This window comes from Aythya ferina, assembly GCF_964211825.1.
Source record: "Aythya ferina genome assembly, chromosome: 17".
In the NCBI taxonomy this organism is placed as follows: Eukaryota; Metazoa; Chordata; class Aves; order Anseriformes; family Anatidae; genus Aythya; species Aythya ferina.
The window spans coordinates 14,788,676-14,812,679 of record NC_140316.1 but is presented as its reverse complement, the minus strand read 5'-3'; the positions used below and the strand labels follow the sequence as shown (position 1 = coordinate 14,812,679).

At 48.1% G+C, this 24,004-nt stretch overlaps 1 protein-coding gene across 1 annotated transcript in view; it reads right to left on the bottom strand.

Annotated features, from left to right (window-relative positions):
• KIAA1671 overlaps nt 1-21,720 on the bottom strand; it is a 72,087-nt gene extending 50,367 nt beyond the window's left edge. The window contains exons 1-4 of the mRNA XM_084539326.1: nt 21,655-21,720; nt 3,688-3,819; nt 1,498-3,154; nt 17-110 (exon numbers count right to left, since the gene is read on the bottom strand). Of these exons, the coding sequence (XP_084395452.1) occupies nt 17-110; nt 1,498-3,101 (1,698 nt within the window). The 5' untranslated portion in view covers nt 3,102-3,154; nt 3,688-3,819; nt 21,655-21,720. The remainder of the gene's footprint in view (nt 1-16; nt 111-1,497; nt 3,155-3,687; nt 3,820-21,654) is intronic.
• Nucleotides 21,721-24,004: the final 2,284 nt, after the last annotated feature.

Genomic DNA, 24,004 nt, shown 5'->3' with positions numbered 1-24,004 from the left:
GATGCCATTTTCTTACTTTTTGATGTTCTTGAGTTTCATTCGCAGAGCCATTTCTGGTATCAGCGGGTTTCTCAGTCTTCACTTCACTGCTTGATGTCGGACTTGAAAACCTAAGAGAAAAGACTTTTAGTTCCAGCTAAAATGCACTCCTCCTACCAAATGAGATGATGTATCATCAGTCTGCTGTCAATAAAAATCATCCAATAAATGATATTTCTTAAAGGAGAAACATTGCTATTTCGTGTTACAACGGTATTCAGTGGTTTTACTGTAAATAGACCAAAGGATTATTGCTTCTGAAAAAATTGTTAGTAACGTAGCTTACTGTATACTGCAAGAATTGAGATGCATGACGAGGCAAAATAGTGGAAAAGTTATTAACATTCTCATGCCTCAGTTATATTCCCCTTATTTCCATCCAGCAAAAGCACTAGGATTTGCTGAACAATTACTCTACTCCACTGTTCAAAAATCAGGTCCTTTCAGCCAAACACCTGCCGTGTTCATTACATAGAGCACACCCTGACACACTACCCAAAGCAGCAACCCTCCCTCCTTTCCCCCTTCCCATTGTGTACGAAACATGAGCTATCCAGACTAGCACCAGGCACTGCAGCATGGCCTCAGATTGTGCTTTATGCACTTTGCAGTACCATCCATAGCTCTTATCCATATCAAAAAAACAAATTCTCCTGATTTGGAATAATCAGTTACCCTACTTTGCACTGAAAGAACACGTTTTATCTTGGCCAAAGTCTCTTTCTACAGGCAAACATTTTTTGTTGGTATGGGTATGTCAAAGTTAACAGATCTCATGTTACACTAACAGGGCTCTAAAAACTGCAAATTTGCAGAAATACAGGTTGCAGGATTGACTTACATCAGAGGAAGCAGAGAGCTTTCTATGTTATTGGTAGAGCAAGTCTTGAAATCCAAGATGTTCCCCTAGTTCATTGCCACAGTTAGGCAGAATGCACATCATAGATCTCTAGGCCTTAACTGATACTGAAATAAGGTTTCAGCCTGGCCAAAAATGTAGTATTCTATACCACTGTCAGAGACACAGTAAGCATTTCTGTCTCTCCTGTGTCAACTGAAATAAAATTCAGAATTATTTTGAAGAAAAACTACTGTGATGGCAACAGGACGGACATCAACACAGCATAGTTAGAACAGGGAATCTCAGTCATTGCTTACTCACAAATGTGTAAGCCTACAGCCTACAAGGCACACCTCAAGATTTCAAAATGCATGCAGTTTTAATAGATGTACTGTTACAGTAACATGCAAGAGTTACAATATTGACAGCATGTTTTGTCAGTGTATATTTCATTACATTCTTTTTTGGCATGGTGGATGTAAAGGGGTTTGAGAACAGTATTACAAAGAATAATTACACTGAGTAGAACCAAAATGTGCAGACATTGTACTGTACTGATAGAGAAAGTTTTAAGGAATATGATGAAGATGATTAAATAGGACTTTTCTGAAACTTACATCTTTGTCAAGTCTGCAGAAAGCGGTCGTGACTGAAGAGATCTGCGTAGAGTCCCTGGCTTAGCATCGGTATTTTCTGTTGTCAGTTCTTTGATTCTCTGCTGGATGTTCATACATCTGTTTTCCCTCTCAGCAGCTGAAGGGAGAGGCTCTGTATCTATTGAGCTATTGGGATTTTCTGAAGTAAACAAACTGATGTGTTTTTTAACACTGCCTCTTTTGATACTGTTCTCTTTTTCTGAGGAAGCTGCAGGGCTTTCACTGCCTGGAAAGACACTTGTCTCCTTTTGATCAAATTTTTTCCCATCCCTATTAGCTCTGCTTTCACTAGTTGTTTCAAAGGATTTTTCAGAACCATGCAAGTTGGTGACTATTCCTGGTTTTGTCTCAATTTGCTCACTTTTAGATTTGTGTTTTGTTTCCCATATGTATTTTCCATTATTTAGGACACCAGTGTCCTGACTACTGCACTTCAAATTTATCTTTGAAGAACTGCCTTTATTAAATTCCATTTCTTCAGGTTTGGGCCCCATTTCAGATGGATCATGACAGCCCTTGTCAGTAAAAGAAGTTAAAAACACATTCTCCTTGCTCTCATGGGATGAGCATGTCTTCTTGCAAGAAGAAAGATCTTTAAGTTCAAATTTAGCTGTCAGGTCCATGGACAAAGGCCTGGGTTTTCTGACCAATGATTTCTCTGTAGGAGACTTTTCCTCAGGAGCTTCCACAGGACGATGCTTTTGATCTTTTAACGATTCCAGAAAAATAGCAGATACTGGTCTATGTTTTGGCCTTTGCTGCAAATCAGTAGAGAAATCAACTTTATTGTTGATATTACTTGCATCATTGTTTTTCTCCCCTGGATGATCTTCATAAGCATCTTTCTTTGCACCGGTTTTGAGGGAGTTCCAAGAGACCAGTCTAATACTAGAGGAAACCGATGTCTGCCTAGGAAGAGACCCTTCAGGATTCCTGGATGTCTCAGGTGGCTGAAATGGTTTCTCCAGCTTGGCATTGCTCTGAAGCTCCCTTGTTTGCATAGTACTAAACACTCTGCGGTCATCAGCAGCCGTTTTTTCTTGGGCCAGGCTCACCTTTGATTGCTCTGCTCCTGGTGCCTCAAAAAGAATGACAGTATTTGCACTGGGACCAGTGTAGAATGTCATGTTTGTGACGACCTCACTGCCAGCCTTACTTTCATTTTCAATTACTTTTTGATCCACTAATGGAGGAACATTTCCACCTAACACCTTGACAGATGTTGTCTCATCATTGGGCTTTCTAATAAGACTACTTGATCTGAAAGCTGTAACAGGTGGTTTTACATTAGCAAAAGTATCTGAAGATGTATCTTTAGAAAAAGGCTTTGGGAAAAGTCTTGGCCTGGATCCTAGCGAGGGCATTGTTGCAGATCTTGAAGTACTCCCAAATTTGTTCTTCTCTTCAAGTGTTAGTGATGCTGAAGACTCCTTTTTCTTGCTAGTTACATCTGAAAGCACGCTTACATACACACGCTGTGATTTATCTTCGTTTCTGATCTCTTTTAAGTCAGGTACTGTCGTCAAAGACGCCAAAGTGGAATTTATTTCTACTCTTGTTGCCATAGTTGTAATTACACATTCAACAGAATTGAAAAAATCCAGCACAGAAGAAAAACCTACACAGAAAGAAAATGAAAGCATTGATGTAAAGTCAGCATGAACATCAAATAAACTCATTCTAATTTTAATTCGGAAGGTGGCTAAATTCAAATTAAGATGCATCTCAGATTTGCTCTTTACAGAGCATGTGTATCACATAATGAAAAGCTTACTTCTCCTCTGAAAAAAACAAACAACAAAATGCACCATTACTCAGTGATTAGGCCTAACAACCAAGTAATATGACAAAACCTGCAACAGCATCTGCACAGCACTGAGTTACCGTTAGCCAAACAGATTTCAATTGCTGAGTTACTTTAAAAAAATAAATTTATTTATTTTTGAAGCAGGCTTCCCGGTGTTGATATAAAAACCTCAACTTATAATATAAATAGCTGCTGAGATGCATTGCCTATATTCTTTCATACTAACAAAAGTATGGAGATGACTGTGACTGAAAATGTCATTTACTACTTATTAGTTAAGGCCTACAACTAAACAGAAATAAATGCATATTCCACAAATTTCCAAAAGCTTTGCTGCTACTTACCATAATTTGCATTTTCTGCTGCAACTGATCTATCCGAGCCGATCCACTTGTCATAGTGAACAGCAGAGCTTGCCAAGATCACATTAACGACAGGGGACAGCGATCACTTCAGCAACACTGATCAGACATCTCCTGCAAATAAACAAAGAGCATTCAGGTTCTGGTATGGCACACACCCAGACCTACATGGGTAATACCACAGGAGACAAAAATCCCGGGTATTTCAAGGAAAAAAGCTGACTCTTGTTTTGAAACAAAGCCACCAGATTTAACTGTACAGAGTATCAGACCGTTTAACTTCCAGTTACTAAAGAATCAACAAGAAATTATCACTTAAAGCCTGGCATAACTGTAAAGGGTAAATAATTTGGTCTGTGTGATAGACAGATGTTAAATTTGAACACAGTTAAATCCGCATTTCACTGAGTACTGTTTGCAAATTCAAGTGTTGTCAATCACTGGTTAAACACTGAGCTCTGTGTTACTGTAATCTCAATTACTGTAATTTACTTTCTATTGTAAAGCTCCTTTTTGTGACAACATTACGTGAAGGACTACCTGAAGGCTGACCTTCAAGTGGCTGATTTTCAGCCTAAACACGGCTTTTACCATGACAAAGCAGTTTTTCTAATAACTCCCGAACAATGGCAGGAGATTAGCTTTGGCTTTAAATACATTCTTACTGCAGAGGTGAGGGAAAACCAGCAGCAATTAAGATTTCAGCAGTAACCGATAAATGTTTTCTGTTTAAATTTTTCCCTAATAAAAATAATATTTAAACTTTGTAGCCAATGCACGTGGATACGAGGTTAGATGCGTTATTTTTTCTTTTAAAAGCTATCATATTCCTAGTCTTTAGGAAAAACTCAGGCTGTATTTCATCATCGTTCACTCAGGGTCTCTATTTTGTGTTGTCCACTTCTGGGTGGTCTCTGAAGAAGCATCACACAGTGTCACTCTCCCGATCCATTTCTCTGTGCATTTACTTTACAAATATCAGTACTTTCGGGTCTTGTGGAATGTGGATCTTCTGTGCATGTGAATATTTAAAAGACCGGACTGGTGCCTTCCTGCGCCTGCCACCTAGAGCAGTTGTTTCACCTTCAGCTTCCCTTGAAGCTGAGCAGCACCACAACTGCACCACAAACTGCAGAGATTTATTTTTGTCCCTTGCGTTTGTGCCTTCATCTCCCAGGCAGGCCAGCGAACTCCGCTCACCTTGCCAGGGCCCTTTCATCTTTCAATCCCCTTGAATTTCTGTCTCAACTACTTACACACACGCTGCGATAGTCCCCTCGAGTCCACGACCTCTTCTTTCCAAAATAGTTGCTAACCCCATCAGCTTATCCGAATCAATCTGTTCCTTCCACGATCTCACAGATCTTAATGAAATCTTCCTCCCGCTCCCACTCCTTATTCTAAGAAACACCATCAAAATCCGATTAAAATGCTCTCGCATTCCAAGGATGAAAAAGCTTTGCGAGGAGCAGTCGTGCTCTAAACATAGCCCAGTAACTCTTGCTGAAACACGGACGATGCTAACAGAAAATACTGCAAAGCAAAAACTCAAGGTGCAGGACTCGAGTGTGCTTGTTTGTGTCAGAGCACAGTTCTTTTCTTTGGAAAAGAAGGAGGCGGCACAGAGCTTCTTAAATGGAATAAAACTTGATCCTCAACGGAACGCAAGGCGGCAAATATACAACGTGGGACTTAATCCTTGCTAACAGCATGCGACACGGCTCTCCAGCCACCATGCCTACAGCATGATTTACCCTTTCTGGTTATACTTCTTCTGTAGTTTTATTGCACAACACTTCAGCTTCACAGCTGAAATCCCATTTCTCTACATGACCTCATGAAGGCTGTTTCCAGGCTTTCAATTTGTATTACTCAGATACCCCACAACAAAAACACGACCCCAAACAGGCAAGCATTCAGAAAGGCACAACAAAATATTCTGGGGAAAACATATATAAAAACATACCCCATTTTGCAAGTTATGAAGCTCCCAGAACTTCAAGAAACTGTACAACAGATAAAGGGGAATCGTGCCATCAGCGTGTCGCGTGTAACATACACTACTCATCACACCTCTGTTTTGAGGCACGCACCTTGGTTTAGATAAATTTGCTTCTCTCTAGCAACATACTAGCTAGTCAATGTGACCACTCACAGAATTTGAGGAAATTTAAAAAAAAATCAACTGTAGCCAACTCACATGAGAATCTCAAACTCTGCCAGCATCCATGACACCACGTGGGTGCCTGCTGTCACCGCGCACCCCTCGCTGCCACAGCCACCAGTGTGTCCCCGGCGTGGGGACAGGTTGTGTCCCGCGCCCCCCTGCCCATGCCCACCCTTCCCTTTCCTCCCCTTCCCTGCTGCCACATTCTGCCCACACACACGAACGTACCCGCGGCACCAAGATGACTTCTAATGTTTTGCCTGCTCGCAACAAGAAGAGTGTGTGCCGGCCGGTCTCCTCCCTTGCTCCACTTCATCTGTCTCAAACCGAAATGCGTTCCCAAAAGCAAGTATTTGGGAACCTTCCCTGGCTCCAGTGACCACAGCGGACACACGTGGACCCCTCTGTGCTCAGTCTTAAACCCTCAGCGCCCCGAGGTGCTGCCTTTCATTAAGCAGCTGGTCTTCCCTAGTAACATTGCTCAGCAGAAATCAGAGTGGATTCCTCTCCTCACGGCATTATTCGGGTGATATTGGTGAGGGAAGGGCTCCACACATCACCCCTCGCTCCAGCCTGCCCGGCGCGCCGTGCCCAGTGGCGCACGCAGCGCTGTTATTTACACCCACGGTAATTCCCCTAAGCCTCTTAGGACAACGGGAGCAGCGGCCTGCAGATAATTTTTCCACCCACCACAAATCACGTGATTCCTGCCAAGTTCCTCACTCACAAGTAAGGATGTTTTACATGATACAAAGCAATATCGTCTGCAATGGGTCCCGGAGCCTCCCAGCAGATAAACAAATTCATCTGTCTTGTGTAGGGATGGAAAGCACAAATTCCACAGGGAAAGCTTCCCTGCTCTGAAAGAAATAAATCTAGTTTAGAGAATTGAAAGCAATCAGAAAGCTGGGCTCTAATCAGTGACCATGGCTGTTTCCACTAAGAATGCTCCATCAGAAACCCACCAAAGCAACACGACGTTTTCCTTCTTCAGGCACAACTGCACCAGCCAACAGCGATGGCTCGTCTGCTTGGCAGGGTTTTACCCACACAGCAAGCCACACAGGCTACTGGCAACAAATCCAAGTACCCTCTGTACAATGTACATTTATTTCACTCCTTCTACAGAAGATTTCTCCATTATTTGTTTGGGCCTTAAAAAAAATAATCACTTTTTCTCTCCCTCAATGGCTACATATTGGAATCAAAGCCTACAGCAATTCAAGGCAGCTTTTTTAAGCAGCCATCCTTCTGTTGCTTCCTGCAACACTTGGAGAGTCGCTGATAGGATCTACCCAGCTAATTATTTAATCCCATCACTTACTGTGCATGTATTAAAAAAGAAATGGCTTAGCAGTGTGCGTGCACGCTGTCCAGAACATAAGGCTTACTATAGCACAAAAAAATGCACAGAGGAAAACAACTTTTCTGAAACTTTGATAACTAAGTAAATTGGGCAACTAATTCGGCCAAAAAGTCTCCTCCTATTCTTGGATTTAAGCCTGACTCGTGCTAGTAGCACCACCTTGCACTGAAATGGGAACCATCGGTTATATTTAAGAGGACGGACAGGGTCTCTCGTAAAGAAGTATTAATGACAACACTGCCAAAGTGGCTTTATTTTTTAAAAAGTACTCCTGGACATATTTATTGACAAAGTAAGAACAAGCAGTAACATCCAGCAAAATTATCCTGCCCCTGACTCACAAGAAGAGGTTCAACAAAACAAGGAGCTTTTATTTACAGGTTGAGATCTGGAAATAAGAATTCCACATCTCACAAGACAGACCTGACCCACAAAGCCCCATAGATATTCAATATTAATATCTGAAAGTATTGCACAGTTTAAAACATTCCTTCTCCATTCCTCATGTGCAAGGCTGCTTAAAGCCCTTGGTTTAAACAAAGGGCAGAGCACTGTTCTTTTGGCTGCTACAGTCCAGTCCCAACACAAGACCGAACTACTCCACCCTGACATTTTCTTCCACTGCAGAGAAAGATTAGTGTTTTGTTAAAGAGAGTGCCATCCTATAAATAGCTGCGTTTACAAGCACTTATAAATCTCTAATTGCTATTGCCAGTACAATTGCATAACTATCATCACTTGCTAAAGCTTCCCTGAGATGTAGACATGCAGCAAAGAACAGAAATATTTTCAACTGTCCTTTCGATTATGTGCTAGCAGCTCAGTGCTAGAGGGACAACTTTACACCTTATATTTTAATAGTTTACATATTTTAACGTATGCTACAAAGGAAGGTAGTTAAGCAGGTAGCAAATCACCAAGAACTCCAAGCATGTAACAGGCAATTACATAGGAAATAGCATTTATATAACGAAATCATAAATTTAAAGTTAAATAATTGGTATATCCATGTAATGGACAACATAAATCTAAGACTACATTCTTGGTGTAGCAGGGCAATTAATTGATATAGACAATCAGGTAAACACAATGTTAAAATGGGATTCAAAGGGAAAATGCAACCGTCCATAGCTGAGTCAAACTGCATGGGAAGGGTGGTAGGGCAGGGGCAGCCACCCTTGAGTGTGCTGAATTTGGGAGACAAAAAGATTGGTCTGGAGGGGATGACTTGTGTAAAAAAATATTATTCTAATTGTCCTCTTCCAAAGCTGTCAGTCCCATATAATTTTTTTTTTAACACTGTTTGCACATCACATATTAAGAGTGGCTAGACAAGGTGTATCTATACAAATCACAACACCCACTAATGAGCAGCGATGCTTCAGGCATTAGTCTGCTTCCAGCATGTGCATATTCTGTTCAGAAAGAAAAGAACAGGGGGCAGAACAGACCTGGAACTAGAGGATTTCGCCTCCAGTTATTTCTCAAAAGCAGTTTCAGAATCTCACCCTTCAAAACTATTTAATGTGCCTCTGGATGATCACCTGCTCGTTCTGCTGTTCCTCCCCCCATGCAGCATCCACCACCGCTCCTCTCCACCAGGAGGCTTTTCCCCCCAGTAGGGTCAAACGATTTTGAATGAAGAATCTGTTATTATTCCCAGCAGAAAGATACCTCGGAACATTAAGTGTGACCATATGGCCCTGCAGACAGTTATGGACAACATCTTCGCTGCCATGATCAACTCTGTCAAAGCAAGAGTCTTGCAGCAGGAGGAAAAGCCCTGATCATCTTTGCCGGTTTGTTCTCTTTGAAAACAGATCAGCCAAGGGCACACAGGCTGAAAGAGCACGCTAGGCATTTCCTCTGACCCACACAAGCACCTCATTACACCTCATTCTTCCATAATTTCATCCTCCACAACCATCTCATTGAGAGTTTCAGAGCAAATTCTTCCCTTCCAAGTTCCACCGAGCTAATTTGCTATGAGAGTCTCACGAGACCCATCGAGAACAAACCTTATCCAAAGGCAAAACGCTTTGAATTTGTGGTGAATCATTATTTTTTGGTATCAGATGCTGTGCATCCTTACCCTCCCGAGTGAGTCATCTCTCATTTCCAGCTAGCATTCTGCATGAGGGACTCCACCTGGCTCATTAGTGGGTGGGTATTTTCAGAAACTCCAATTCTTTCAGCAGTTGAAATAGAGAACAAAAACAAAATCTTGATTTCTGCCAACACAAGATGACATTCAGCAGGAACAACGTGAATTACTGGTAAGGCTGAAGCTAGGCTAGGAGCATGTTTGTGCGGAAGGTCGGTATTCCCAGCAGGTCTCAGAAAGTGCTGCTTTGTTTGCTTAAGTCATCAAACATTTGTTTTTGTGGTCTGCTTCGACTCCTGTTAATATTCGCTTAGGTTTCATCCTTGTAAATGCGTTTCACCCACAACCAAGGCCTGCAAATGACTTCCCCAACATTAGATGCAGTTTAGCATGTAAAGACATTCCAGAAGCAATTGCATTGCATACCAGATGAAATATTAATGATCAGGTTTTGCTACAAGCAAGACAAATTGACCGTGGAACTGATGAAACAATAGTCAAAGCAATGCTCTTACAGGAGCATGGTCAGTTGTTTCAGGTCTCTATTCTGCCTGCAGCCCCCAAAGGCAGTGAGGGTTACAGCCCCGGCACACAGAGGGCAAAGAGTTAAGTTTGTGACCTGGCACTTCTCAAACCTGTTCAGAATCATTATTATCCAGAAGGAAGTTACATATTAATTTGTAGGAACAACACAGTCTCTGTGCTTGAAGCTGAACTCCACGTTTAATTGTATTTAAAACAAACTTTGTTTGGGATAACTTTTTCTGCACAGATTCTAGAGGAAGAGGGTTAAATCCTCAGATTTGTCTTATTTGTCATCTGACCATGCTGCATACCACAACGAAATTAATCACATGCTAATGTATTCACCACTTTGGAGCCTCTGTGACCTTGCTTGGAAGGGAGGAGATTTGGCCTGAACTGTTTCAGAACCGCATCCAGCGTGACACCATCAGCAGCAGGACCCACGGCCCCGGGGCATGAGGCAGGGCCACGCTGGGTTGGGTTCTCAGCCTCCAGCCCCGAGCTGGTCCCATGGACGTGGCTGAAAGAGGATGAGCAGGGAACCGAGCTGGCCACAGCACGGGGCTGTGTGGGATGGGGAAGAGGCCGGAGAAGAGGCCGGCATCCTTCCAGCTGAGCCTCCCTCCGGGAAGCCGCCCTCCACACCGAGTTCCGACAGTAAAAGGAGCTCGGAGACCACCCACACCTGACCAGATTTACTCCAGCTGTCCACACTTCTCGTCCTCCTGGTAGTGAGGGAGGACAAAGGGCAAGGGTATCCAATCCCAGTGCCAACAGACATGGGTCTGAGCCCCGAATTCTCCATCTCGTTCACAGCATCGCTGCCTTCAGAGCCATCAGCTGCTGCAAGCACCTTACAGACAACAGCCAGACTGCTGGGACAGGTTCCTCCAAAACTACACAGACACTGCCATTGACACTGCTTACTTCATGGAGCAAATATCCCTCAGAAAATCCCCGCAGTAAAACACTGGCTGTTTGCCACCCAGTATGCAAACAGGCAAAACTAATGAGACCTTCAAAAGGTGCCACGCTCGCCGTGCTCATGAGACGGATCCGTGCAGGCCCCTTTGGGTCACACAGGTCAGTGGTCCGAGCACAACAGATCTGTGGGCTTTGGATTATTAAGAAAAAAAAATCCACCCACTTGTTACAAAAATAGGCAAGTGCCTTCACAGAGCTACCCCTTGCAAGCAAAGGCTACGGAGCCTTCAGAAATAAACCCGACACATCGCCCTGTGCGCCCAGGAAGGAATCCGAGGGAACAGATCGTTTTGTACAAATTGAGCCTCTGAGGGTCACTGCATTACAGAAATAGCACGATGTGAGAAGACATTTCCTGCTTGCCTCTGCACGGGGCAGGTGCCTGTGTCAGAGGAGTTGCTAGGAGAGGACAAGCCCATAATCCTCGGATCTTCCTCCTCAAGTTCTAACAGGATTTCCAGTGCTGCAGAACACATCTGTGACCCTGCCCAGGAAACCACCTTCAGAAAGGATAACCAACTTGGCCTGTTCTGTGATTAACCTGGAGTTTCCAGTACTGATTTATGAATGCTGTGTGTTTTATACGTTCACACGATTCCTGAAAAGGGGATTAAGGTATTAGCATACAGAGAAAAGCACGAAGGAGTTTCATCCGGCGTTTAACATTAAGAAAACCTGAAGCTACCTGCCTTGAAGCACTGCCTTCATCAACCTAGGAGGTCATTCAACACTTTAATCATCTGAAGAAAACCTACACCCATAAAAACAGAGGACAAAGGAAAAAGTAATGGGAGAGAATACCATAAAGAAATAATGACAGATTAGAAAATATATATATAAATGCAGAACACCTGGGCAAAGCTAAAATACACTTTCCACAAGGAAGAGAGCTCTTCCTTTTCTAATCCCCATGATTTGTCCTTACTGTGAAGGTTCAAAGCCAGCTGTTTCGGGTCACTCTACAGCTACTGTCAATGTTTATTAAAGAGGGGAAACCACTTGACCCCGGGAAAAGGTCTTTGGGGCAGACCTGGCTGGCGGGACAGGACCTGACCATGGCAGGGGAACGTCACGGCCCTGACCAGCGGAGCCAGCAGGAGGCCAGGCCCCGTCCTGCACATGTACAGCAGGGGGTGACCGACTCCTAGATTTGAGGTCTGAGCAGTAAGGGTCCTATGCTTCAGTGAAAAGAAGGAACGTTTACACTTAGTTCATATCTGCACTTGTCCTGAAGGATGAATTTTGAGGCTGAACCACCACCAGCTGAAAGACTCCTGCCCAAACCACACAAAAGACTTGGAGCCGAGATGCCGTAACACGTTGTGCTACTTCTAAAGCTTTCACCCAGCAAAAGCGAAACCTGCCACTGCATATTTTTGCTAGGTATATACCACTCAATGCTTTCACTTGCTGGTGTTCTGCTATTTTTTTTTTCCTTAAAATCACACACCAAAAAGCTCTGTGTTCAACAGCTGTGGATTTTGCTTCTAACACCACATTCTCCTTCGACTCTGACAGCCAGGACTGCCTAGCAGCAATTTCACCATTACACCTTTCGAATATTTGCGTAACTCATGACAGAACCACGTAGCCCAGCTGGGCCAACAAGCCACCACACTCAAGCCCCAAATATTTGTCCTGGACATTACCTGAGGAACAAGCAGCAGAACCACGGCGCTGGCCCCGCTGGAAGCAGGGCTGGGCCTGGAGGCCTGAAGAGGAGCCCGGGTTGCTCTGTTCTGTGAGCAAACGAGCAGCTTCCAAGGCTGCTCCTGTAACTCGTAGGAATTTGTCTTAAAGATCAAGCTTGCCACAGAACTGTACCACAACTGTACCCATGTGAAGCAGACGGGAATGATACCTCATTGTTAGAGACAGAGAAGACAAAGAGCTGGCATTAAGGAACGCCACAGCCTGACCTCGCTGCCCTCGTTGGGATACCAGGGCAGGCAGCAGGTCCCGAGCACACATTTGGAGGCTCAGCAGCAGGGCAACTGCGTGTTTACAGCTCCTCGCACCGAGCTCTGGTTCTCCAGGATTCATCTCAATTATCACAGGATGCAGCTGAGCTGTCTGCAAACATTAAAGGAGAAAAGCCGTAGGCACCACCTAGCAAATTTCGACTCGCAGCATTCCTGGTGGCTGACAGCGAGGAGTCGCAGCACACGTCCAGAACCAGCCTCCCCCCTCGGCAGGAGCCGAGCCAATGTGGGCACTTCTGAGAGTGGGAACGCAGGGGAGTTTCTGTGGCTGCCCTTTTTTTTTTATGCATGGACCCCAGAGTCCAAAAATGCTCAAGACAAAATGGAAGGAGCAGTAGAATTAAAGTTGGATTTATTTTATCAGGTATCGGCATCACCTCCGAGTGAAGTTTTCCAGCACACTCAGCAATGGCCCAAGACCATGTTGAAAATCCAGCTTCAGCGTGAGTCCTGGCAGGGCAGGGCAGCAGCACACAGCCCCAAAACACCAGTCTCCTGCCCAGCACTATGGACAATGCAGGAAAGGCTGCCTGATAAAGTCCTCCTTCTCCCAGGTTGTTGATCCTATAGCAGCAATTCAAATGCTGTACTTAAAAGATGACCTGATTTTGAACAAGGCAGTTATTAAAAATATCTTCAACCGGATTAATTTTGCACTTGTTATGCCTTTCAGTATATAGACAGAGCCATTAAAACTCAAATAGACATGAGCATCAGATTTAGATTTTTCCACTCATGTCCAGTAAAAATCAAAAATAAATTTAGACCAGAGAGAGAGGGGTGGATCTATTTTGAGTCAAAATAAAATACTGTTATAAAAGTTAAACTCTCAATAACAGATTTTGGCCGAGAGAATGTTAAATGCTATGTCAGCATCTGCTCTACTGAAAATTTCAAAGTACTGAATTGCTTTGATAGTTCTTTGACCTCTGCCCCACATATTCAACACAGCGTTAATTTGGGAAGGAATTATTACCGCAGCAGGGTGCCGCTTCCTATCCAGCATCTGTAACCTGCCCCAAGCTGTGTACCACAAAAAGGCTGCCAAGCAAAGAACATTTGTGTCAGGGGAGCCACTGCTGCTCCATCGATAAGGCTCCCACTGTCACACACGGTCACATCTAGCTGTCCACATCCACCAATTGCCTAAGCTTCCCCACCACCACCAGTGCAATTACCCATTGCAGAAATACTGGGAGTTTTGCTTCTTTCATTACCTGGTAGCAAGTCCTCGTTAGCAGCAGCCCACAAAGGAGTTTCCTCCTCCACCAGCAGCCACAAATTTAACAGGGCACTGCAGTTTTGCATGACTGTGAGGACTCAGACCTGTTTTTTTCTCATTTGTGAACAAAAGCACATTTAAGCCAAGAACTCTGACAGCACAAAACCTACACATTGGCCATTGTTTACTGCCTCGTTCTTCAGACACACGATGCTACGCAGGAAAATCAAGGCCTGTAATGAATTACTGGTCAGCACGCTATCTGGAAGCTTTGTGACTACAACAACTCCCTCCATCTCCTTATATGCTCAAGAAAGCACAGACAGGGAAAAATAGCCAATTAACTGAAAGTCAACAGTTCAGTCTCATAAAGCCTTACACATTTGGGAGGGGGGCAGAAAGCAGAGCAGCAGCACACAGAACACAGCACGGGTGTCTGAGCACAGTCCCACCAGGATGGGGAGCACGGGTATTTTTGTGCCACAACCCCACAGCACTCCTTTACGCTTTCTGATAGGTTTTAAGCACAGGAGCCGCAGAACGTAACACATCAGAATGAAGATAAAACAGAGAAACCTTTAATAAAAGGTGCAGACTGTCAAACAACACACGTACAATGCAGAGATTTATGGCTGGTACCAGTGACTGGCTGACACACGCACAGGAAGGCTGGCAGGAAGGCTCTCACCAGCCCACCCCTCTCCAGATGCTAACCTGCCATCTGCTTCGTTGCCACCTTCCCCTACACCCTTTAAAGATCTTCTCAAAAATGCTGAGTTTGGGTGCCCCTCCCACACTTACAGGTTTTTCTGTGCTCTGATCAGCAACTGGGTCCTGCTGGAACCAGTGCAATTACCAGGATGCTGAGACATGGCCTTCCAGAAGAGTTGTCTCAGTACTTCATGGAGCCAACACAAGCAGGATGGTGTAGGTCAACCTTTACAAAGGTTTTAAAGCAATAATTAACACCCAGAATGAAATGAGCAGGAGGCAGGCAGAAAAGTAAAAGAAGTCTTGCCCCAAAAGCACACGTAAAGGCTCCAGCCATCGCAAGGTATAACGATGCTTCTCCTTCACTGGGAGCAACGCCACCGAGTCCAGGTTTCTCACACCGTTAGAAAAGATGCAACAGGCATAAGAGCACAGTCATTCATAGAGCAAAGCTAAACAGAGAAGAAGAAAGGATTTTTAACTTTAAAATAACCATTTTTAACACCCATAAACGCAGCAACTTGAAAGACCGCTAACCTGGAATTGAAGCCATCACCTTCCAAAACGAAGAAACCTAAAATAACCTAACCTGCTCCACATAGAGCCAGGCTTGTGCAAAACCCATCCCAGTCAGCCATGCATCCACAGTGCAGAAAAGTGGATTCAAAATCAACTCTCTTTTACTTTGTGTCACAGCCCAACACCAGCAAAGACAGCAGCATACACGATCATTACATTAAACACTTATCTCAAATGCTTTAAGGTATCACCAAGTCTCTAAAGGTACTTACTGCACACACTGTTAGGAATCGGTATTAATACATGCTCCTAGACTCAAGACCAAACACAAGAGAAAAGGCTCCGCGTTGTTCGCAGGAGGCAGTCAGTAACTGGACCAAACTTACACATCTGCTTCCAGACACAATCTCATTTCATTTTTGTCTGCACATAATCCATGAATTCAATCATCACAGGTGCCCTGTATCCCAAAATAAAGTCCTTTCCTCCAGAAAAAATAAAAATAAAAACGAAAAAAATTTAAAAAAATTACATTTCATCCTAAGCAAGGCTCCTGCCTCTCCTAGCTCTCATCTCCAGGTGTCAGACTGGCCTGGCAGCGGCACTGTTTAAGTGCACATCTCAAGTGAGGACCTCAGTACAAACCAGCCCCGTGGTCGTGCTTCCCGCAGCCGATGGCAGCACCAGGCACAAGACGGCTTCTCCCTGCCCAGAGCTAACCCTCAGCACCCCGAGCGCCGAGCAGAGGCTCTGATGGAATCTGCAAGCACTGCAGAAGCCAAAGGAAGCGCAATTCCAATACGTTTAACAACCGAATTAGCATAATGCTCAGCATGCAGAAACCAGCTTCCCTGACCTTCCCAAAACGCTGATCCGCAACTATCGATGAGCCTCTCCTATGTGTGCTGTGATTCAAGTACAGCTAAGAAAGGAAACCAGAAAACATCCATTGCCCCGTCAAGTTTAGCAAGAACAGCTCAGAGACGTGGAAACCTCTCCTGCAACCACACACAACCTCGGAGCAATACCCAGAACCTCTCAGTACTATGCAAAATTGCATTTGAGGGTGACAGGATCAGAACTAGTACCAGAAACCCTCCTGCAGTCATACCAGTCCATTTAATCTCTTCTTCATTACAAGTGGTAACCACAGAGATGGAATACTCTTAAAAACCTTTCTATTGTAAAGAAGAAACTGAATGCTGACTAGTAAGAATTACAAGACACGCACATTCAAGCATGATTTAGAAATACTTCACATTAATTGCATAAATCACAAAGTCTACTTTCTCAAACACAACTGCTATCGTAGGCTGAAATATAACATGCAAGAAAAAAAAAACTCTATACTGTTCATAGATGCATACTGCAAGGATAGGATGATATTTAAGGTAACCATTAGGGTGCTTAAAATATTCTAAGGGCGAATTATACTAATATCTGCCATTTGAAAGCATCGACACAGTCAGAGCACTGTTTGACAACAAGCAACAAAAATGACATTTCTTGTAAGGTCGCTAAGTAAAGGAACAAACCAGCTGCACTGCACAGCTCGGGCCTCAATGCCCGTTTTAGAAAGGCATCCCTGCTCGTCCTGCTCAATGAGGAATTCAGAGCGTTCTCATGAAAATCAAACGCAATTATGGTGGCCAGAAATTCCAGCCCTGTTTAAAACATACGACTTTGCTGGGCCAAATGCTTTCGTTACGGATGAGAGGGCTTTGTCCATCGAAAGCCTTGTATGGCTGAACGTACGCGCGGCAGATAAACATCCCTCTGCGGCTTTGGCACCACTCGCTCCCTACCAAGAGTTACTGATACTGGAGCTGAATTCAGAAGGCAGCCAGACTCCAATCCAAGCTGGAGTCTGAGCTCATTAAAAGAAAGGAATAAACACCGGCTTAAATTCCATTCCTGTTTGTGTCTTCCAAGCGCTAACCAACATTGATCACCCCACGTTTGCATCGGCAGGAATACCAGAGCTGCCCAGTTATTAGCGCCACTCGATGAGAGGCACAGAAGGCACGTGCTTAACCAACACCACCACCAGAAAAACAGCCACTGCAAAAACATAAACAGTGGCTGATGTGTATGGAGACAACATGGTTTGCACCAAAAGCACACACAAACACTCATTTTCATGCATTTCACTAAAATACCAGCAGCTTTTTACCCGTAGAAAGGAAGGATAACGTTTTTTGGCTTTAACTCTTAGACTTAGAGAAAAACCAACAAAACAAAACCATCATCACCATCACTTCTTCACCTCTTCTCCTCTCCACTGTGCAAACCCAAGCATTTCAAACTCCAAAACACAGCTAATTTCTTTTTCTTCCGTCTTGCCATTCATCTTACGTGCACCCAAGCCGCCCCCGCGGCCAAGCTGAAGCTGCCTGCTCTCGGGCTGGCCTCGCTCGGGGGCACACACACACTTCCAGGCAACGCCAGCACGCTGTGGACCGCGCTGCCGAGCGGTAACTGGGTCAGGCACGCAGCCGAGACCACAGCAGAGCCCCGTCCTCACCTCCCACCCAGCTCCCCCCAGCTCCGTACAGCTGGGCAACTACAAGATTGCTCTGATTAAAGAAACTTCTGGAGCGCACACGCAGGATTTTTTTTCCCCCTCCAAGTGAAAACCATGCAGATAACTCATTGCTGCAGGTTTGGTTATCTTTTTCTACTTGTTACAGCAAGCTAATGGCCATCCTGACTCATAATTATTACAACAGCGAGAAGCTTTCGGTTCTCACACTGTTGCGAGTCCAACATTCGTTTTATTTCAGGCATGCCACGGCTTTATTATAGCTCAAAATGGAAAGTTCGGGCATTTAATACTGATAAGAACTTCTACGGAACAGCTCTGTAACTGGCTTGAAGGCTGCCCAGATTTTCCCCCAGAGGCTTCAGCGCACATTCACAGGACAGGACCCGAAACGCCAACAAGCAGCAATTTCAGCTCACAATCCCCCGCAGCCCCACACCGCCCAAATCGCAGCACCACAATCACACCAGCCTAAAAAAGTGTTACGTTTCCCTTCCTGTCCTCAAGCATATTTGTAGAAGTGAAGAATACAAAAAAAAGTTCGACCCCCATCGTTTCCATGTAATTGTAAAGTACCAAAAACTGCCAAAGTACGTATTAACAATTTGGAAATTTCTCCTACTTAAGCAGATGTATTGAAAAATAACCCCACCCAGCCCTGAAAGCCGTTTGAGAGCTTTCTTGCTGTAGTTCCAGCATCACACATTTCCAAAACAAACCAAGGACAGTTGGAAGCAAGAAAATAAGCCATGTGGGTTTGGGGAAGGAGCCTAAAAATGATCAAGCTGTTTACAGAGTCGCTTCTAGGCCTGACAAAAACCCTCACCCCCTGAGTAGACCTTTCCCATGAGCCGTTCAGCTCCTACCAGCTGAGTTTCACCAAGAATTTCACTCGAAGCCAGCGGGCAGAGCACGCCCTTGGCACCGCGGGAAGCACAGGGGGCAGCCCAACAGCACACTGCTCGGACATTTTGGGAGCAGGCAGTGCCCTCGGCTGCAGGGGCATCCAGAATTTACCAAGCACGAGGGCTTCTAGCTGTGCTGCTAGATCTATGACACCTGTGCTGCAAACTGGGGACAGCCACCGCACGGTGCCAAAGGCCACTCCTGCACCAGGGAGTCCTCGTTTAAATAGGTCCCGAGGCCAAAGCAAGAAGGTCGTGGCTTTTTCCCACATGATGCCTTTGGATGATTCCTACACAGAAAACAAAAAACACACCTAAAACGTTGCAACACCCCCAGCTTCTCATCACCCTTGCACGCCAAGCACAAAGAGGTGATACAGAGCGCTCACAGCATCGCTGCAGCGTCGTGCCCGGACTTGCAGGATTAAACACTTCACTTCAGGCTCCCTTTTACAACAGCCCACTGAACACAATGTGATCTGCTCCGTGAACAGCACCTTAAAGTTCTGAATAGACACAGCACGTTCCTCCCCAAAGCTGCTTGCTGCTTAAGAATCGAAAAAGGAGACCCAAAAGATTGTGGCTACGTTAAAGAATGATATAAACTAGCAGAAAAGCTGAACACTGAGCATCTCCCTGCCACCAACAGCATCACGTGAAAATCTACCAAACTCTGGAAGAGAAAGACTTCCAACCAGCATTATTCATACCCTCCTGCGGGAAAACATCCTATAAAAAGAAAGCTTGGAAGTACGAAAAGGACAGCGGCACTGCATGTAACTGGATGCCAAGGATTTGAAACTTGCAGCGAGACAGGCACGCACACACCCCTTTCACTAGTCACATCTTTAAATACCTCCACAGCACGCAGCTCGGCGTGACAAACCCACCGGCAGCAGAAACTTCCCCTGGCAAGGGAGCAGCACCCAGTCACCGGTTTCGGTGGAGCATCGAGGTGAGGAAACCTTCCAGCTCAGGGAGAAAAACGGGGATAGACGGGACTCCTCGGTAAGGAACCAACACGTCCAAGCACACAGGCAGCACCAGGTCCAAGCCCCGTGCCACCAACCTGTAGGGCATCCCCACAAGCACTGCTGTGCTGAAGTTTTCGAGCCTGTGGGAAGCTTTTTTACCACTATTTAGAAACTCATAGACAGGAGAAAAATCACCAGGAGCTGTGTCAGCTTTGTTCAGATGGCTCTTGGAAGAGCAGCCCGAGGAGAGACGGCTCCGAGAGCAGAGGGAAAGCAAAGACCGAGCCCATGGAAAGGAGCAGGCAGCGAGCGCAGCAACGCATTCCTCTCCAAGGAGAAAGAGCTCGTTTTTTACTTCACCGTAACCAAGCCCATGTGAAGAGGAAAGGAGGCAACAAGGCGGGCTGCAGAATTACCTAGTAGCCAGGGAAACAAGGCACTGACCGGAGCAGGGCCCGGGACAACGCCGGAGCCGCGCGGGGAACGCGTGCTCCTTGTGGCACAGTCTCCATTCTGCGCTCAGCCTGCACAGCACCAGGGCTGGAGAGCTTCTTAAATACCGTCCTTGGAGGCTGAAATTCTTGCAGCCAAGTCTCTTCCCCAGCCGTAACTCATTTTTCCCCTCTTCTGAGGAACTCAGGCCTGCAGGAAGCCCGCGGACACCCGAGGGGCTCAGCTCGCATCGCAGGCAGCAGCGCTGCTGCACGTGGTTGGAAACAGCATTAAAACAGGAAAATCAAAGCTACGTGCAGCTGGCAGCACGGCGCTGAACGGAGGCAATAAACCACTCAATTACCAGACATTAAAGCCTTCCCAGGACCTTGCTATCTGCTCGGCCAGAGCCCAGATGCGGAGCGGCGGCGATGGGCACGCGCCGACCTTTCTCCCCCAGCCCAATGGCACCGCGAGCACCAACCTTGGACCGCAGTCACATCATTTACTGCCGCGTATAAAGCGGGACGGGAAAAATGACAAGCTGGCGAATTTCAGGGGGAGGGCAGCCCTGGGCTTCTGCTGCTTCCAGGGAGCGGCAGCGCTATGGCGAGAGTCATTTTGTTCTTGGGGATGTTTTGGGGAAAGGAGCGATATTCAGAGCAGAGACGTGCAGAGGAGCTGCACGACCATCACCATAAAGCTGCTGATGGGTGGCTGCTCCCCTCCGCTCCCAGAGGGGGGGATCAGACCCAACCCTGGATCCTCACTGGGGGAATTCCTTTGGTGTCCAACCGGGCACCCACCGGGGTGGGTTAGGGGCAGCCTCCACCGTCAGCCCCATTCCTGCCTCTCGCCTATCGCGAAGCAAAACCCACCGCAGACTGACTCCCCAGTACACCCCATGGCTATTTTTACAGGAAAAAGCACAAAACACAATGACAAAAACCCTATAAAACAGCACGAAAAGTTGATAACCACTCGAATGGAAGATTTTGGGGAAAAACACCCGTGCCGAGCCCCCCGCCAGCCCCCCCCCCACTGCCAGCACCCCGGAACACCCCGAGGTGGCACGGGGAGGTAACACGAAGGGCGGTGAGGGAGGGGGGGGCTCCTCCTGCCGAGGCTCTCCCCGGCCCCGCCGTTACCGGGGGCACCCGGCTGCCCCCCCCCACCCACGGGGGGAACCCAGCGGCCCCCCCCCACCCCCGATGGCCGCCCCGGGGCCGTTCCTCGCCGGCAGCACCCTGCGGCACCGGGGGGGCACCGGGGGGTACCGGGGGGGCTCCGGCTCCGACCCCTGCCCGGCCGTGCCCCCTGCAGGACCCCCCCGGGACCCCCCCCAACCCACCCCAAACCCCCCCCCCCGGTGCTTCCCCGCCCCGCCGGTACCGGCCGTGCCGCAGCGACAGGCGGCGCTGCCCGGGGGTGCCCCGGGGTGTGGGGGGGGAGCCCCGGGGTGGGGGCAGCGCCCCCCGCGCCCCCCGCGCCCCCCGCGCCCCCCGCCCGCTCTCACCTCCCGGCCCCGCCGCGCTCCGCGCCCCGCCGGGCAGGCGCCGACCGGGCCGGGCACGGCCCGGGGTGGGCGTGGCCAGGGCGGAGGGCGGGGCGGAGTGGGCGGGGCCTCGCCGAGCCACGCCCCCACGCAGTGCCCGGCCGCGGGGGGAAGCGGCTCTGTTGTCAAGGCGACCGCGCGGCGCCGCTGGGGTGGGCGGGGCCGAGCCCCCCCTACCACCGCGCGGCCCCCACCCCTCGGGGAGAGGGAGGCCACGCCCCTTCCACCTGCCCCCCCCCCCCCTCCCTCCCGATGGCGGCGCGGGGGCCGCGGGTTCGAGTCCCGCCCCGGGAGCGAGGCCGGCGGCAGCCCTGAGGGAAGCACAGCCCCGTGTCCCTTCGTCCTTCTAGAGCCCCCGTGCCAGGCAGTGGCTGGGAAGCTCGGTCACCAGCGCTGGGGACAGAGCTTTAGGCTGTGAAGGGGACGTGTGTCCTCAGTACGGAGCCATTCCTCCTCAGTCTGGGGCAATTTCTCCTCAGTCTGGGGGCATTCCGCCTCAGATAGGGCTGTTTCTCCTCAGATAGGGCTGTTTCTCCTCAGATAGGGGTGTTTCTCCTCAGATGAGGGTGTTTCTCCTCAGACCAGGCGGGTTTCTCCTCATCATGAGGCAGCTCCATGCCCGCCAGGAGCCCCCCAGCCTGCCTGCGGGCACCTCAGCCGTGCTGCCCCCCAGGCTGTGTGGTGGTGTCAGCGCTGACTCTGCTCCTTGCCACCTTGCCAAGGTGTGGTTTGTGTGCTGGAGGAGTCCAAAGTCAGCTCCGGGGCCGGTGACTCACTGGGCAGGCAGTGCCCAGGCCATGGCCGGGGCGAGCGGTGGCAGCGAGGGCGGCTCCACGCCCTCAGCCAGCTCCCAGCAGGGCCGCGGGGCGCCCGGCAGCATCCCCACGTCAGCAGGGAGCCCACCAGTCACTGCCCACCCACACCTCGCTTCTACTTCAGATTGTAGGGCTCCTGGGCAGATCAGGCTGATTTATCTTTCCGTGCCCCATGCCTGCACTGCCGGAGGGAGGTGATGCTTCCTTGGTGCGCCTCAGCTACGAGCAGGAGCTGCCCGGTGGCTGCTCCAGGCAGGTGTGTGGCTGGGGGCCAGGGGAGAGCTCTCAGCAGAAGCACCCAGCTGCACGATAGCTGTGCGAATAAAAGAGAGCCTCACCTCCTCTTTCCCCACCCTTGTTGTATACACCCACATCCCATTTAAATCAAGATCCCTTTCCCACAGACCCCCTTGCTTCCAAATCAGGCTAATATATGTATTTCCCCCACCTTAGCAATGCTTTTATCTTCACCACATACAAACACAAAGGGATCCCAGCTCCGTGACTCATTCACCTTCCCCTTTTCCAGAAACGAAGGCACAATCCTGTCCCCTCATCCTCCTGTCCCCCCACCCCAGCACCCTCCCCACATGGCCAGCACAGTCACCTCCATGCCAGCACCCATCCCGCAGCCCGGGCCATTGCTGGGACTGACGCATGCCCGCACGGCGAGGGCGATCCACGGCTCAGATTAGTGCCTCTGCAAACAGGGTGTTACTGCTTTTTCCCTCTTTGAAGTGGTTCTCGGTCCACCCATCGCTTGGGAACCACTGCTCAAGCACACGGGGCTTTCAGAAAGGAATGGGAAACAATGAAATCGCCTGATCAGTTATTCAGGTGCCGCTCTAATGGCATCACCCTCCACAAAAACTCCTACATACCACGACGCAGCCAGAGATGAGAGAACTGGCCGAGCCAGGCTCCGGAGGCTGCGTAGCCTTTGGGAAGGCTGCATTCAAATGGGCGACTTCAAGAAGAGCAGACGCCTTCCCAAGAAGCTGCTGCCTCGTTTCCCACTGTCTGAGGAGGAACCTCAGCGTGTGCCTTTGCAAATACCCAGGGCGATGAGACTTGGGAAGTTCAAAGGAGCCAGAGCAGCTCTCAATGCTTCAAGCCCCAGCAGGCCAGGGGCGGCAGCTGCACCTGCGGGACCGCAGAGCTGCGGGGTGGATGCAGGCCCGGTCTCGAAAAGCCTCCAGTGTAGAGCTGGAGGGGCCGTATCCTAACCCTCACTCAGCCTCTGCTGCCCTGGGGAGATCCCAGCCCTATGGGAACGGGAATGGCTGCGGTGTGGGGCCAGTACAGTGGGAACCACGGGACCCACAGCGCTGCTGCAGAGAGCTGGGATCCCCCGGCACCGGGCACAGCAGGCGGCACCGCGGCCGTGGTGGCTCCTTGGGGACAGACCCATGGGACCTGATGGGGGGAGGGCTCCTTCCCCGTGCCCTCTCCCTGCTACGACCCTGCCCGACCCCTTCTCCCACTGTTTATCAGCA